Below are 17,214 nucleotides of genomic sequence, written 5' to 3' on the forward strand. Positions count from 1 at the left end.
ATGTGTTGGAAAATAACATTTCTGAAATAGCCTACTTTAATGTTCCTGTCCATTTAATGGTTAATGACTTAACAATGGAAGTTAAATATGAACATAATTAAAATGTTCCATAGAAATTGTTTTTTGTCTAAATAAATGTGACAACCTGAAACTGTTGTTTTCATTAAATGTTCATTCAATGGCTATGAATATCAGAAAACTGACTCCATCTGGTTTATTTTGACTAGAAAAGTCTACTGTGTCATTCGACTTGATTACACCAATTTTGAGTGCCGAATCGTCCAGTGAGGAAATCCTCAAAATAAAGGAATTATTATTTATACCTGACCAATGAAAGGCAATATTCGGGCTACCTTGCCCCGCCCATTGTGTGACTTCATTCTGTCAGCTAATTCTATTCAATGGGCGTGTCTTCAGAGACTATTGTGGAGCAATTTACGTGTGCACAGGTGTTGAATTTCAGGAAGGGTTACGTTGGTGTTTTGAATTGAATCTGAAAAGCAGACTGTCAAGAATTGTCACTTTCTCTCGCGATCCTTTTAAGAATTTTGATTTTAAGCTCGTTGGATCTTTAACTAGAATTACAAGCAATAGCCTACCTTCGGGAAAAAATGAGTAAAATTTCAAAGATTTTTAAAGTGAGCTCATCAAGCTCATCTAGCTCCAGGCCCAGTTCTAGTTCTGGATCCAGTTCTAGATCTAAGCACCGGTCCCGGTCGGGTGCATCACCACAGGAGGCCATCAACAAACTGAGAGAGACAGAGGCAATGTTAACGAAAAAACAGCAATACCTGGAGAGCAGAATCGAGCAGGAGCTCGCCATTGCCAAAAAGAATGGAACAAAAAACAAGAGAGGTAACGTTATGTAGAATGGGACTTTCTACTTCTGTAATCACTTTTTGCCATGTGGTCTTTACATCATAAGATATGTTTATTCTGTAATTGTTATATTTTTGTACCCTTGAAAGTTCATGGCAGCGATGGAAATTACATTTGGAACAAATTAGCCGCCTCGTTTGTCGTGATAACTGATATTTTGCGTAGCCTATCTTGATAAAATTAGGCATTGAACGATGAAAAATAAAATTATTGTAGTCACAAGTAATATTTTCCTTTGATCATGTGAAAGTCTATAAAAAATATTTTCACAAAAGTGTTGGTTTATTTTAAACATGTAATTCATATTATGAATAGTTTATTTTAAAAAGATTTATATACAGTAGGCCTACAGCACTTGAAAATTGCAATAGGCTAATAATAACAATTCTCCAAGACATTTTGTTTAGCTCTTTTTGTATTAAACTAAATGATTAAGAGAAAACGGTTGGTTACATAATTTGCCTTTGAAAGTGTAACACCCCACTGAAACATGTATATAAAACATGGCTTTTGTTTATGTGGAGTGACGCCCAGCTGTTGCTCCTAGAACAGGCATCTGGACACGCCTCATTTACAGTTGTCAACTTGTGCATTACCACGAGCATGGCGTTTACACCCAGGCATCACAGGTGGAGTCAGGTGTAAAGAGTACCTGAAAAGTAACTATACTTGAGTAAAAGTACAGATACCTTACAGCTAAAATGACTCCATTACAAGTTACATGTGACCAGTTTCAATACGACTTGAGTAAAAATCTTAGGCCTGGTTTCACAGACAGGGCTTAGATTAAGCCAGGATTAGGCATTAGTTCAATAAGGAAACTTAAGTAGCTTTTATAAACATGCCTTAAAAACATTACTGGTGTGCATCTTAAGTCAAAACAATGCCACTGACATATTTTAAGATATCAGTGCAAGTTGCTTTCAGGTAAAACAGCTCAAGCATGCATTTTAATCTGGGACTAGTTTAAGCTTTGTCTGTGAAACCGGGGGGTTAGAGTATCTGATTTTAATAGCAGTACTTAAGTATTTTACTTGTACTGAATGTATGCTCAAAGATGCACTAGTCCCAAAGACACATTATTCCAGTGAAAAACAAGAAACAGCTGATTTGTTAGGAGAGCAATCATGTGTTTATTTTCTTAAAAATAATACCGAACACCTCAAAACTGCAATAAATCAAGGTTGACAAAAAGCCTCTTAAACACTACAAACTATAACAAACACTCAAGTCTCAGTTGAGCTCAAGTGCTCAAAATAGGCATAGTAAACCAATATCCTTCAAAAAGGTTGCTTCAGTATAATGGATAAATAAAATAATGTCAAGTAAAATGAAATAGTCAAAGCCTACTTGCACTTGACGTGCTGGTTTCGGCCTCATCTTATATGAAATGCCTGTGATTCAGCAACTACCTGCTAATGCACTCACATTCATGTAAAGTAGCCTTGATGACAAGTTTTGGTAAGTAAGGGAAAAGCGCACAAGTTATAGTACCTTCAGTGCCTTATAGATGGTGATATTGCTACTTTATAGCAGAAATAAACTGCAAAATGTAATGAGTAATACAAATATACTGTAGTAAAGAGTACATATACTTATTCAAACCTGTAGTAAAAGTTGAGAATATCTTTGATACTCCGTAAAACTACAAAGTAGCCAAAAAGATACTTAAGTACAGTAACTAATTACATTTACTCAAATACTTTGAGCAATCATTTTAAAGATTAAAAAATGTCTATAATTCAAGTTCCTAGTCATGTGAAGTCAAACAATAATTTAATTTCTTCACTTGTCTTAGATCACCTTATATGAGCTCATCTGATCTTTAATTTACAAAATTTATAAAAGTAAACCTACAAGTATTTTGTGTGTAAAATATTATCCATTCTTTCTAAAAAAAATCCTTAAACAAATATGTCTTCCAATTTTTCTTCATGCAGGTATACAGCTTAAACAGAGGCACAATGTATTCAAAATGCTAGTATGCTACATAAAATGCAGTTGATCACGTTCAGTATGATTAAAGGGATACTTCACCGATTAGCATTAAGCTTTGTATCAGTAGAAACCCGGTAGAATTTTCGAATGACCGTGCCTCCCTCCCTCATGTCCCCCTGAGACGAGAGATTTCTGTATTGTGTGTCTGGAAAAAACCCTCCAATGACGCAAAAATCATCATTTAGCGTCATCAGAGGCTTTTTTGGCCAGAGGCGAGAGACTACAGCCAGTAGTGGGAGCTAGTTCCGAGTGTTTTCAACCCGCCCATAGGGGGTGGGATCTCATGATAAAAGGGTGTCTATTCAGTTTCGAGTCAGCTAGTAGCCTAGTTGTATCATTTCTTCCGATACTGCCCTCTGTAACCGGTAGGCGTGGCTTGGGAGTGGCCTTGTAGGGCAGCGAAACAAGTGCATTCTGGGAGTTGTTGTCTTTCATCCACATGAGCGAAAAATCTATTTTCTGGCTTTTCTCAGTCTAGAAGGCACCAACTTCTAAAATAATTTCACATTTCTACTACATAAATTACCCAATTTAAATACACATTCATCTTTCCAGCGGTGAAATATCCTTTAACAGCATTAATCCCTAAAAATGAGGGAAAATATCATTTGAATTAAGTATTTGACTTCTTCAGTGAAATATTTGATGATTTTGACCACCAAAAAAAATCTTTTTCCTCAGCTGCACTTCAGGCTCTTAAGAGGAAGAAACGTTTCGAGCAACAGCTGACTCAGATCGACGGGACCCTGTCCACTATTGAGTTCCAGCGAGAGGCCCTTGAGAATGCCACCACAAACACAGAGGTTCTGAAGAACATGGGTTACGCAGCTAAAGCCATCAAAGGGGTTCACCAGAACATGTGCGTTTCATCATTTGCATTCACACTATGTCATAATTTCAATGCCAACACGTGACGTTCTACTCAGAGATGTTCACTTCCTTGGACTGGGAATTATGCATTTCTATGGCAACACTATCAATGCCTAAATTAATCTGCTGTGGTCAGGTGGTACAGCAATCACGTGGTACAAGTAGGAGCAATCTGAAAATTTGTAATTACGAGCTCTTCAATGCTTTTTACAAGTTGAAATTTCATAATTATGGTAATTACGACAGTGTGAAGGCACCTATTGCTGTACTTTACACTCAGTTATTCACAAAAAACAAACAAATCATTGCTTATTATATGGTTCTCAGGAATACTTGATTTTGATTGATCAATACTACAAAACTACAGATATCGGTAGTAATATATTTTGTATAATGTTGATAAATGGCTGTTGCATACATCTTCATATGTACCAGTTGATTGAACAGTTGTTAGCAAATAATCAATCATTCTGTTTCTCTCTCTTTCAGAGATCTGGATAACATTGACTCCCTCATGCAGGACATTACAGAACAACAGGAAGTAGCTCAGGAGATCAGTGATGCCATTTCAAAACCTTTTGGTGATCAGTTTGATGAGGTACATATTACAAATAGGGATGTTTGACTCAAACTCCCAACCCGAACCATAGAAGTCGACAGAATCGATTCCTCTCCTCCATTTACTTCACATCAAATCAGGGTCAGGAATAATACAAGATTGCAATCCTTTTTTACACACTAAATCATAATTTTTTTCCCCAACACAAAGCCTTAAATTACCCTTATTAAAACAACACACTTTTAGCGTGACGATCCAAACTAATCCAATTTAGCGATGCCATTACCTTGAAATGATGAATAGCCTGTCAATATCATTACCCAGTTGTTGCCAATGCCTAATTTTACAGAGGTAAAAGGCACAAGAAACAGCCATGGTCAAATACTATGTCAGAATCATATGAATGAGTAAGGTATATTGTATTCTTTAATGAATTAATCTCATTATAATGGTGAAGTGATGGTGCTAAGCACCCATGATCATCTATTGTCTTAAAGGGGTCATTGGATGCCCATTTTCCACAAGTTGGTATGATTCTTTAGGGTGTTCATTTAAAGTTTGTAATATACTTTGGTTAAAATTCCTCAATGGTTGTGTAAAACAACACCCTTTTTACCTCCTCAAAAACAAAAACTGCTCACCCCACCCCTCTCTTCCATGGGGGGTGTCGAATGACTGAGGGCAAAAATATGCTAATACGGGACAGTCCGTCAGTGGTCGTGGGCGGAGCATGAGCATTATGACATCATAGTGCTCAGAAAATCCAAATGGCCTGATTGAGTGTTTAGACTTTTTGAGGATTAAAAAAAAAGGAGTGAATGGATTTTTTTCATTGTTTGGTTGTTGTGTCCACACACTGCAAAGACACATTTATATGCAAACACCATTTAAAAGTGAATAATGCATCCGCTGACCCCTTAAAAAAACTGGACATTTTCAGAGATAGAAGTATGGAAGCTTGTTTCCGCCACAAAATAAAAAAAATTAAATGATAATTGCGACTTTTTATCTCAAAATTGCGACTTTATATCACGCAATTCTGACTTTATAACACGCAATTGCGAGTTTATATCTCACAATTCTGACATATTTTCTCAGAATTGTGAGATATAAACTCACAATTGTGAGATATAAAGTCCAATTCTGAATTCTGAAAGTCAGAATTCTGACTTTATAAGACGCAATTGTGACTTTATTTCACGCAATTCTGACTTTATATCTCGCAATTCTGACTTTATAACACGCAATTGCGACTTTATTTCACGCAATTCTGACTTTATATCTCGCAATTCTGATGCTAAAAATGATTACTGTGTAATAGAGCCCGACCGATAAAGGATTTTTAAGGCCGATACCGATACAAATATTTGGTGATTTAAAAATCCGATATTCCGATATATTGGCCTATATATATATATATATATATATATATATATATATTTATTTTTTTTTTAAATCCAGAAACGTGTAACAAAACATGAACAGATTTTCCCTAACATTAGTTATTTGTAGTTATTTAAGAGTCCTCAGCCTTACTAAAATAATATAATGCAGTTTAAAAATAAATGTTTTTTTTTTTTAAATTAACTTTATTGTCACAACAGAATATATTAAAGTTCTGATAAATATAATGTATATTAAAAATACAAACTTAAGATACGAAACTTAAAGTCCTATTATTCAACTATTATTGAAAAACTATTATTATTAATATTGACAGTAATAATTTTAAAAAACTCAATGATGATGATATTATTATTATCATCATCATTTGTATTATTATTAAACAAGACAAAGGTCACTCCTAATTCTATCCATCTATTCCATCAAGCTACAACAAACCATTTTCAATCATCATTTGCTGCCTGCCTTCTAAAATCTACTACTTAGTGATGCACTAAATACATTATGTGAGGTAATTAACACATGGTTACCGAGTCGATCGTTCCCTGGGATGCGTTTTCATGAAAATCGAATGTAAAGAGTTTTGTCTCTAAAAACAGATTAACGTTAGCTTATAACGCTAGTATATAAGAGTAAGTAAAAGTAAATCGCTAGTTAATACCACTAACAAGGCTCAAAATAGCCTCACACTAACACGGTAGCATAATGAGGGTCCCTACATGCAAACCGAAGCTTTACTTTATAAAGACAGTACATTACGCGTCGCGTTTACAGGCATCATCTAGGAAAACAGTCTCGACTAGTCGAGTCACGAACGCCGTGCTACGTTAGATTTCACAAACGTAATTCCTATTGACCAGCTCACTTAGCACGGGGTTCGTGACTCGATTAGTCCAGTCTGTTTTCCTAGATGATGCCTATAAACGCGTAATGTACTGTCTTTATAAAGTATCTTCTTATTAAACTGTCTGTACACTTACAAAGTTCTCAATGCTTCGGTTTGCATGTAGGGACCCTCATTATGCTACCATGTTAGTGTGAGGCTATTTTGAGCCTTGTTAGTGGTATTAACTAGCGATTTACTTTTACTTACTCTGTGCCCCATATACTAGTGTTATAAGATCATCTGTTTTTAGAGATATAACTCTTTACATTTGATTTTCATGAAAACGCATCCCAGGGAACGATCGACTCGGTAACCATGTGTTAATTACCCCTACAGTAACGCACACTTGGATTTCACACACGTGTAAAAGAAAAGCTAACTTTTATGCACGGGCTAGCTGCTATGTTTGATACTTTTTCTCTCTGTCTAAATATTCACTCCTTGCGTGCCTAACTTACGTTTTACAATACAGGGACTGGAACTACAGATATGCTAGTTATAAATACAGTAATCATTACTTTATTTAGGCAGAATAAGTTCGTTGCGATTTCCAAGCTCATTGATGTTAGCAGTCTTCCTTGTAGAGTGCGCTCTGGTGGACAAACTATGCAGCGCCAACACTCATAACATGGTTGCAGGGTGTTTCGTCCGCTTTTATTTTATTTTTTAAATATTCATTTATCGGCCATTATAAATGCCGATACCGATAGTTTGGAAAATGCCTAATATCGGCCGATAATATCGGCCCGCCGATATATCGGTCGGGCTCTACTGTGTAAAGAATTTTCCTTACTCAACAGAACATGAAGTTTTAGTCCAACCCAAGCCAATCTGAGAAAGCAGAAGTTAAATATACGCGATTATTTCACCACAGGGTGTCAGTGCTCATTTAAACTAGTGGCCACGATGTTAAAGTGCCTGTGAGACCCGAGGAATAAGATCAGTATGGACATTTATGTATTTGAATTAAATATTTGAATCACTATTCTAATTTACATGTTTATGCCCAAAATGCTTAATATTCAAGGTAGTTGACTGTCATCCTCTATATTAGTTAAATATTTATCATTACATTTATTTAAGGCACATTCATTCTTTGAAATATTTAAAAAGGCTGAAATAAGAGCACCAGCGCACATAAGCTTTTTTTTTTTTTTTTATCAGTCAAATTCATTAAATATAACTCAACAAATATGATCAGTAAGATAAAAACACTGTTATGAGAAGACGAGCTTTAGACTGCTGGGGAAATATATTTATTTATAATTCAGAATGCACAGTTGGAAAGAAAATATATTTATAGGAACATTTCAGCAGTTTCAAGATAATTTGTTAAAACAGAACATGATTTATTGTTTTAATCAATCCTTCAGTTTATGATGTGTTCTGTACTCATTTTTATGTTTTTACAGGATGAATTGTTGGCAGAGCTGGCAGAGTTGGAACAGGAAGAACATGAAGAAAGTATGAAGAATATGGGCAGATTACCAAGTGCACCAACCACCAAACTGCCTAGCACAAGACCAAGCCGCCATGCAAGTGAGTATGCAGTGACACCCTCACATTCAGTATCTACACTTTTAAAATTTGGCAAAAGACCAGTCAGGCCCATACAGTCTGTGCTTCATTGAAATGTCTGTTATTTCACTCTTTCAGCCTCCAAGAAGAGAGTGGAGGATGATCATGATATGAAGAGGTTGGCTGCCTGGGCTTCATAAGCAGCAGTGCATAACAAATGCTCTTTCTTTCTACTTTACATTCACTTTCACTTTTAGCTCTACATCCTGCAAAGAATTGCAAGAGCTTTTTGTAAGGAAAAAAAACGAAAAAAGTAAAGAAATCAGGCTTAACATTTGTATATTGTATTAAAACGAATTATTCTGTTATGTGTTCATGTTTAAGATGAAGGATTACTTTGCTGGCAACCTGGTGTGTAAATAGTAGCAATTTATGATTAAAGGCTATTAAACTGTTAATTTTTAATTAAATATAAATGTAAAATACTGAGGGTTGGATGAAAATAAACTTTAAATATGACATGTATTGCTTATCAAATACATAATTTAAGAGTGATTTTATAATGTTTTATTCAATATTATCAAGTCTTGGTTTTGACACACATTTGCAATTACAGTTACTACAAGTAGGCCTACCTATATTCCAAAACAGTAGTTATGTCAAAAAATATCTGCTTGGCAGTTCAATTAAATATCTTGACGAAAGACGAAAATGTTTCTAGTAATTATAGTAACCATAGTAGTACGGTGTTTCTGAAAAAGAACAGCACTTGTTTGAACCATAGATCCCTCAGCGGCTGTTTATATGGGTGTATCTAAGCCATCCGCCATATTGGAACGGTCAAACCCGGTCCGTGAACAGCCGGTCCATTGGCTGAGCATCTGTAAATGTAGTTAGACACATGAATAGAATAGTTCAGCTGATGATTTTGCTAAACTAACACAATAAAGTAAGACGAAGGCGTCGTGTAAAAGTACCATAGTAAAAGTAGTTACCACAGTAGTTAAAAACGTCAAAAACTAAAATCTGTATTGAGTCAATACATATAAAATCACAAACCAACAAATTCCCACCTGTGAAAGGTTACCCAATTTCTTTGGCAATTTATAATCGTCGGTTTTACAACCAGAAGCTGAGCAATGTTGTGGCATGATTCTTGTGAGTGACGACACGTAGACCGTTCCAAGATGGCGGGCGCGCCGACGTGTCTGGAGCGGTCAAATATGTATCCTACGTATTACATTTCTATGGTCTGAACCTCTCTATGGCTCTGGTCTGAACCCTTGCGCTCTCTAAATGCTAGACGCCTCCCACTAGTGATGGGAAGTCTGGCTCGTTCTGAATCGGTTCTTTTGAATCATCTTTTAATTACGCGATTAAATTAACAGTAAAACCATTTTAGCCACATTGTTTATTACGTTTGAATTAACAAGAGTGTTTATTGTAATACCATGTGTGCCAGTTCAGTTCGGCCATGATTAAGCTCATACAACTAAAGTAATTTTATTTTAAACAAATTGAAAGAAATATTGCCATTTCCATCTCTGTGTTGAAAAGATGTGTGTTGATAACAGTTACACATTCAAGGCACACGTATATTTACATATTTTGTTCGCAACATCTCGAGAAAACAACTGATGAACGGGTTGACCAAGAACCGCGAACTATGGTTCAACCGATTCATTGAAAAGATCCGAATCAAAAGACTTGTTCACGAATATTAGATATCTCCCTCCCGCGCCCTTCAAGAAGCAAGCAGGAAATCGCTCTTTTTCTCCCGGATTACTGACACGAGTAAAGTTACAAACACGACATCGTCATGAGCTCAAACAGACCAAATTCAACTGGTAAGTTGTTTTAAAATATAGGGCCTACTGTTGAACAATGCTTATAACGCAACACTCATACTTTAATTTGGCTTTGTGCGCACTAATGTAGCCGGTGTGTGTGTTTCGGGTGAATGTGACACGTCTCACTGTTTCCGCTGCCCAGTCAGACAGGTATGACGCTCACAGGTGAACTAAAGTCACAACAGACCCCCTCACATGACGAAAAACATGTGAAAAGTAGTTACATGTGAAAGGAGTTATTCTTTATCAACGAATATGCTATATTAAAGAGTAATTTATAGTGACTTATACACATAACGTTAAACACCATTTAGTCCGTTTAGTTCTTTCGGTGAAATACTGTATACAAGTTACATACAGTATCTAATTAGCGAGTTATTATAGGAATAAGTGTTTTGCTTTAATATTAATTATGTTTAAGTGAATATTAAGGTCTTGGTCATCTATTTCCTCCTTGCTCACGCCTGAAGGAGAAACTAGATGTCATATCACATTTCAGATAAAAACACCCAGTTTACATCACTGGGAAAATCCGTTCTGCGCAATGCTTTTTTGACGTATGTGTTATTGTGTTTTCCCAGTTATCACCAAATCCAAAAGTTTTTCAATATATTATACATAATGACTAAAATATTAAGCAAACCTACATTGGCGTTCAGAAGATGGGGTCAGTAAAAAATAAATAAATAATATATATATATATATATATATATATATATATATATATATATATATATATATATACAGTGAGGAAAATAAGTATTTGAACACCCTGCTATTTTGCAAGTTCTCCCACTTAGAAATCATGGAGGGGTCTGAAATTGTCATCGTAGGTGCATGTCCACTGTGAGAGACGTAATCTAAAAAAAAAAAAATCCAGAAATCACAATGTATGATTTTTTAACTATTTATTTGTATGATACAGCTGTATTTGAACACCTGAGAAAATCAATGTTAATATTTGGTACAGTAGCCTTTGTTTGCAATTACAGAGGTCAAACGTTTCCTGTAGTTTTTCACCAGGTTTGCACACACTGCAGGAGGGATTTTGGCCCACTCCTCCACACAGATCTTCTCTAGATCAGTCAGGTTTCTGGGCTGTCGCTGAGAAACACGGAGTTTGAGCTCCCTCCAAAGATTCTCTATTGGGTTTAGGTCTGGAGACTGGCTAGGCCACGCCAGAACCTTGATATGCTTCTTACAGAGCCACTCCTTGGTTATCCTGGCTGTGTGCTTCGGGTCATTGTCATGTTGGAAGACCCAGCCTCGACCCATCTTCAATGCTCTAACTGAGGGAAGGAGGTTGTTCCCCAAAATCTCGCAATACATGGCCCCGGTCATCCTCTCCTTAATACAGTGCAGTCGCCCTGTCCCATGTGCAGAAAAACACCTCCAAAGCATGATGCTACCACCCCCATGCTTCACAGTAGGGATGGTGTTCTTGGGATGGTACTCATCATTCTTCTTCCTCCAAACACGTTTAGTGGAATTATGACCAAAAAGTTCTATTTTGGTCTCATCTGACCACATGACTTTCTCCCATGACTCCTCTGGATCATCCAAATGGTCATTGGCAAACTTAAGACGGGCCTTGACATGTGCTGGTTTAAGCAGGGGAACCTTCCGTGCCATGCATGATTTCAAACCATGACGTCTTAGTGTATTACCAACAGTAACCTTGGAAACGGTGGTCCCAGCTCTTTTCAGGTCATTGACCAGCTCCTCCCGTGTAGTTCTGGGCTGATTTCTCACCTTTCTTAGGATCATTGAGACCCCACGAGGTGAGATCTTGCATGGAGCCCCAGTCCGAGGGAGATTGACAGTCATGTTTAGCTTCTTCCATTTTCTAATGATTGCTCCAACAGTGGACCTTTTTTCACCAAGCTGCTTGGCAATTTCCCCGTAGCCCTTTCCAGCCTTGTGGAGGTGTACAATTTTGTCTCTAGTGTCTTTGGACAGCTCTTTGGTCTTGGCCATGTTAGTAGTTGGATTCTTACTGATTGTATGGGGTGGACAGGTGTCTTTATGCAGCTAACGACCTCAAACAGGTGCATCTAATTTAGGATAATAAATGGAGTGGAGGTGGACATTTTAAAGGCAGACTAACAGGTCTTTGAGGGTCAGAATTCTAGCTGATAGACAGGTGTTCAAATACTTATTTGCAGCTGTATCATACAAATAAATAGTTAAAAAATCATACATTGTGATTTCTGGATTTTTTTTTATTTTTATTACGTCTCTCACAGTGGACATGCACCTACGATGACAATTTCAGACCCTCCATGATTTCTAAGTGGGAGAACTTGCAAAATAGCAGGGTGTTCAAATACTTATTTTCCTCACTGTATATACATATATAGGCTATATATTTATTATTAGTTCATTAAAGAATCCTGAAAAATATTATTAAGCAACTTTTATAATGGAAATAAATGATTATTGAGCACCAAATCATCATTAGATTAGAAGGATTTTTGAAGGATCATGTCACACTGAAGACTGGAGTAATTGCTGCTGACAAATTCAGCTTTGTCATCACAGTTATTTTAAATTGCAATAATATTTCACAATATAGCCTAATTGTCTTTACTGTATTTTTGAAGTAAATGCAGCCTTGGTGAGTTTGAGACTTCTTACAAAAACATTAAAACATCTTACCCACTACAAACTCATAAAATTATGAAAGCTTGTCTCCGCCACTGAATAAAAAATAAAAATGTAATTTCTTTTTATCACCCAATTATGACTTTTTTTCTCAAAATTATGACATTTCTCGCAATTGCGAGTTTAGTAAATACCTTTTAATTGATAGTTCATCTGAATTTAAAAAAAGTTCATACAGGTAAAAAAAATTCATCATTTTACTCACCCTCATGCCTTTGTTAACCTGTATGACATTTTTTCTTCTTCTGTAGAACACGAAAGGAGAAATTCTGAAGAATGTACAGGCAGCTATTCATGGAAACTTGTTTCCTCCACAGAATAAAACATTTTAAAAGATAATTGCAACTTCATCTCGCAATTATGACTTTTTCTCAGAATTGCAAGATATAATCTCGCAATTGCGAGTTATAAAGTCAGAAATGCAAGTTTATATCTCATAATTCTGACTTTATAACTTGGAATTGGGAGTTTATATCTCGCAATTCTGAGAAAAAGTTATAATTGCGAGATGTAAACTCGCAAATGCGAGAAAAAAAGTCAGAATTGTGAGATAAAAAGTCGCAATTACCTTTTTCATTTTTCATTCTGTGGCAGAAACAAGCTTCCATATAAAATAAAGAAATTTGTAAAAAAATCAATATGCATAAAACCACTTTAAATATGCTGGATGCTGATTTGTCAAAACAGTGTTTAAGCCATGGTAAAATGCACAATATAGCAATAGCAGCTAAACATTTTTATTGTTTATGTCTTGTCTTAAAATAGTCTTACCGAGCCCTAATTTTCCAGGGTGCCATTTTTGACCCTCGTAATGATAATAATGTATTGGTACCCTACAGCTGATGACCAACTGGACCCTGAGAAAGAGAAGCGGTTGGTGGCAGCCGCCCGTGAGGCTAACCGTCTCCCTGAGCTCCGTCTGGTCCTGCTGGGCTGGAGATGGCCGGGGAAAAGCCTAACCGGCAACACCATCCTGGGGCGTGAAGAGTTTCGTCTGGAGCGTGCCGCCGAATTCAGCGTGAAACGCGAAACCGAGGTGGATCGGCGCAAAGTAACAGTAATAGACACTCCTGGCTGGTTTTCATCCCAGACCACACCGGCAGACTATCAGCAGGAGATGGTCCGAAGTGTAAGTATGTGCACACCTGGACCCCACGCATTCCTGCTGGTCATACCGGTGGGCATGTTCACCGAAACGGACCGGGCTCGTATAGAGGAGAATTTGGCGCTGTTCGGAGAGGACGTGTGGAAGCACACCTTGGTGGTCTTCACCTGGGCAGAGATTTTGAAGGACAAGTCCATAGAAAGGCATATACGAAGGGAAGGTCGTGACCTTCAGTGGGTGGTGGACAAGTGTAAGAAGAGGTACCACGTCATCAATAACTATATTTTTGGCGAGCACCCGCAGCTGCCTCAGCTGATGGAGAAGGTTGAGAAGATTGTAGCTGAAGAAGGTGGTTACTTCATCCTGAAGGCAGATGCAACTAAAACACAAAGTCAAACTCAGAGTCTGAACACCAGTCCAGTGAAAGAGAACAGGGAGCTTGGCGCTAGACCCAAACAGAACGGCTCCTGCAACTCGCTGCGGGCCATGGACGTGGATCCTCCACAGAGTGAGTGCATGTCATAGCATATAATACACAATAGCATTCACAGTGCTGTTCTGTCTATTATTGCATACACTGTTTACTTCTCCTGAACCTTTGTTCTAATTAAAGCTTGAATTTATCAAGCTTACATCATGTCATAGTGTCACGCTGTTGTTTGTTACAATGTCGAAAATTGGTAGCATGGTGTCATAATGAAAACTTTGTTTGCATGATACAGCATAGCATTTGAATGATGTAATTTCTTTGTTTTTCTATCTCTGCAGGTTTGGTTGAAGGAGTGAGTGACTGATGCTGTGTGAACAGTTCCAGTACTTCTGTATTCATTACCTCAATTCCACTGCACTTAATAGTGCCTAACTTATTAGTCAAATACCCACACATCAGTCCACCAGTCCAAGCAGCTTCAGGTAGTAGGGTTTATAGTAAGCAGTTGTCCCTGTAGCTTGTTCTTCTCAACCTAGATATATAACGGATAAGACGCAGCGCAAATAACTATCATTAAAAGACAAATTTATGTTAGTAAATCAGTAGTACAGTACTGATTAAAAGTATATCACTACTATAGTTACACACTGACTCAATCACCCATGTCCTTTTAAACTATTATATGTGATGCAGAGAAAACTGAGGTACAGTAATGGTGTCTAGTAGAACAGAAACACTCCACACATAAATTATTTGCACTTAATTGCTTGTAAAGTGCCTCAACGAATGCACTAATATAGTTATCAGAGATTGGAGTCTAGTCATTATAATATAGCATGGGTTAGTTACGTTGGTGACAGTTATTATGGATTTATTAATGGTCAAAAACCAATGTTACGTTTTCCATTTTATTTCTCATAGCTGCTGTTTTAGGTGTTTTAGATACAGTATGTCCCCAATCCTTATCAAAAGTATATTTATGGATGTTTTATAATGATATTATTTTCTAATAATATCATTATTGCTGTTTTATTATTTGAGTGTATATGAAATATTTATCACCCTGAAGTTACTGATTGTTTTAGGATTGCTGTGATACTTTCTAAAAAAAAAATTCTTTCTAAATTCTTTTTTTTTTTCTATTACATTCTGTCGATTAAATGTCTTTACAAATGGTTTCCTCCTGAAACTGTTGCTGCTTAACTGTTTTATTATAAGCACTATGAATGAATTTCATCACTGTTTTTATTTTGGAATATGATTTCTTATGGTAATTGATTTACATGAATGCATTCCTTTTTTTTTAGATCTGTTGTCATTTCTGACAACCATAAAAATTTCCTTCCCAGACGTCTGTGCGACCTTTTCTTATCATGAGGATTTAATGCTTCCCTGCAATCAAATACTTTATGGTTCACTTTTGACTTCAACAGATGTTACCAAATTATTCCTTTTTTATATATTTTGAATTCATATTGTTATTACTATTGTGGTGGTTGTTTTAATGATAATAAAAATATATCCTCCTATTTCAATTGGGTCCATTTTGACCCGGAAGAGGTACATACAAATCTTTTAAAAATCCATAGTTTTTAGTATGAATATTAAACGTTGTAAGTTTGTTAAGACCGTCAAAATACACATTTATGTTTGCAGATTTTATTTTAGTTTCTTCAGGTTTAACAATTCAAACTAAATTTTGGGTCCGAAAATGAACTATGGCTTTACACATGAAAGTTTGCTGCTGCTGCTTTTTTTTTTTTGTATATTAGTTAGATTTGTCTCAAATTACTTACATATAATACATTTACCCTCTTTCCTTCACTCGCGCACACACACACATTTTTCCCCACTGGGGCTGCATTTTGTTTATAAACATGCTCATCCATGCACATGCAATAATTCTAAAAAAAAAGAAAAGAAAAAAAAGACACAAATTAATGTCTTAATGTGTCTGTAGAACAAAAGTCCACATTTTACTTTGCTACCACCTATTAATAACCCATTGGTAAAAAGGAGATTCAAGTTGGTTTAACCATTTTTCTTTTGTATGTTATTTATTTATTTATTTTAAGTAAAATTAATATATTTTCTTTGAAATCATTTTGAAAATATAGATGTTTTGTTAGAAAATAATATGTAGGTTTCATAAATTTAGGCTGTTTTGAGCATTTATGAGTTATAAATAAGTTCTAAAAGAATTTAATTACATTCATACTGGTAATTCTAATTTTATATGTTCTTATAAATTTCATCTAATGATATATTCACATACAATTTCGATAGCCTAACACTTTAGTTAACATGAACTAATAATGAACTGCACTTCTACAGCATTTATTCATTTTTGTTAATGTTAATTTCAAGATTTACTTATACATTATTAAAATCAAAAGTTGTATTTGTTAACATTAGTTAATGCACTGAGAACTAACATGAACAAACAGTGAACAGCTGTATATTTTATTAAAGCTGCAGTCGGCAAGTCTGGCAGATTGGATCGACTTTGCCAAAATGTTGAATGTTTACAACTCTAAATGCCCCTCCCCCACTACCAGCGAGCACCCTCCCATCGAGGTCGTGCTCGTCAGTGCGTCATGCGTGTGCACCAGATTTTTTTTTTTTTTTGTATAGCGCTTTTCACAATACAGATTGTATCAAAGCAGCTTCACAGTATTAAATTAAAATAAAATAATACAACAAGGTTTGTTTCTAGTGGAATTTTTTGATTGATAAAATAAAATTAAATATCCCCATTATTTTCTGTGAACACGTCCGTCTCTTCAGCATCGATCAACACCATGGACTCGGAGGTAGCCTGCCCTGAGGGTTGTTCCATAAAACAAGATTAGAATACAAGCCAGGCTTATTTTGGTTAGTCAGACTTATTGTTGATGGATTTTGTTTCATAAAGCAAACTTAAAATAGTTCAAACTCAGTTACCCTGGCAACTTATGCTGGGAAACTAGCCTGGTCCAGAGGGTTGTTCCATAAAAGCCACTTAGAAAAGCGGGGATTAAACTCCAAAACCGGACTTGAATGAGCCTAACA

At 36.1% G+C, this 17,214-nt stretch overlaps 2 protein-coding genes across 2 annotated transcripts; both read left to right on the forward strand.

The window, feature by feature from the left end:
• Nucleotides 1–415: 415 nt before the first annotated feature.
• On the forward strand, nucleotides 416–8,815 carry chmp4c (charged multivesicular body protein 4C). The gene is made up of 5 exons (XM_084103358.1): nucleotides 416–855; nucleotides 3,559–3,736; nucleotides 4,237–4,345; nucleotides 8,009–8,135; nucleotides 8,253–8,815. The coding sequence occupies exons 1-5, from the start codon at nucleotides 612–614 to the stop codon at nucleotides 8,312–8,314; spliced, it is 720 nt and encodes a 239-aa protein (XP_083959484.1). The 5' UTR covers nucleotides 416–611; the 3' UTR covers nucleotides 8,315–8,815.
• A 993-nt stretch (nucleotides 8,816–9,808) lies between these two features.
• Nucleotides 9,809–16,069, forward strand: gimap4 (GTPase IMAP family member 4). The gene is made up of 3 exons (XM_084102755.1): nucleotides 9,809–9,961; nucleotides 13,468–14,241; nucleotides 14,502–16,069. The coding sequence occupies exons 1-3, from the start codon at nucleotides 9,934–9,936 to the stop codon at nucleotides 14,525–14,527; spliced, it is 828 nt and encodes a 275-aa protein (XP_083958881.1). The 5' UTR covers nucleotides 9,809–9,933; the 3' UTR covers nucleotides 14,528–16,069.
• Nucleotides 16,070–17,214: the final 1,145 nt, after the last annotated feature.

The sequence above is a fragment of the Abramis brama genome (assembly GCF_963993115.1).
Source record: "Abramis brama genome assembly, chromosome: 24".
Classification (NCBI taxonomy): Eukaryota; Metazoa; Chordata; class Actinopteri; order Cypriniformes; family Leuciscidae; genus Abramis; species Abramis brama.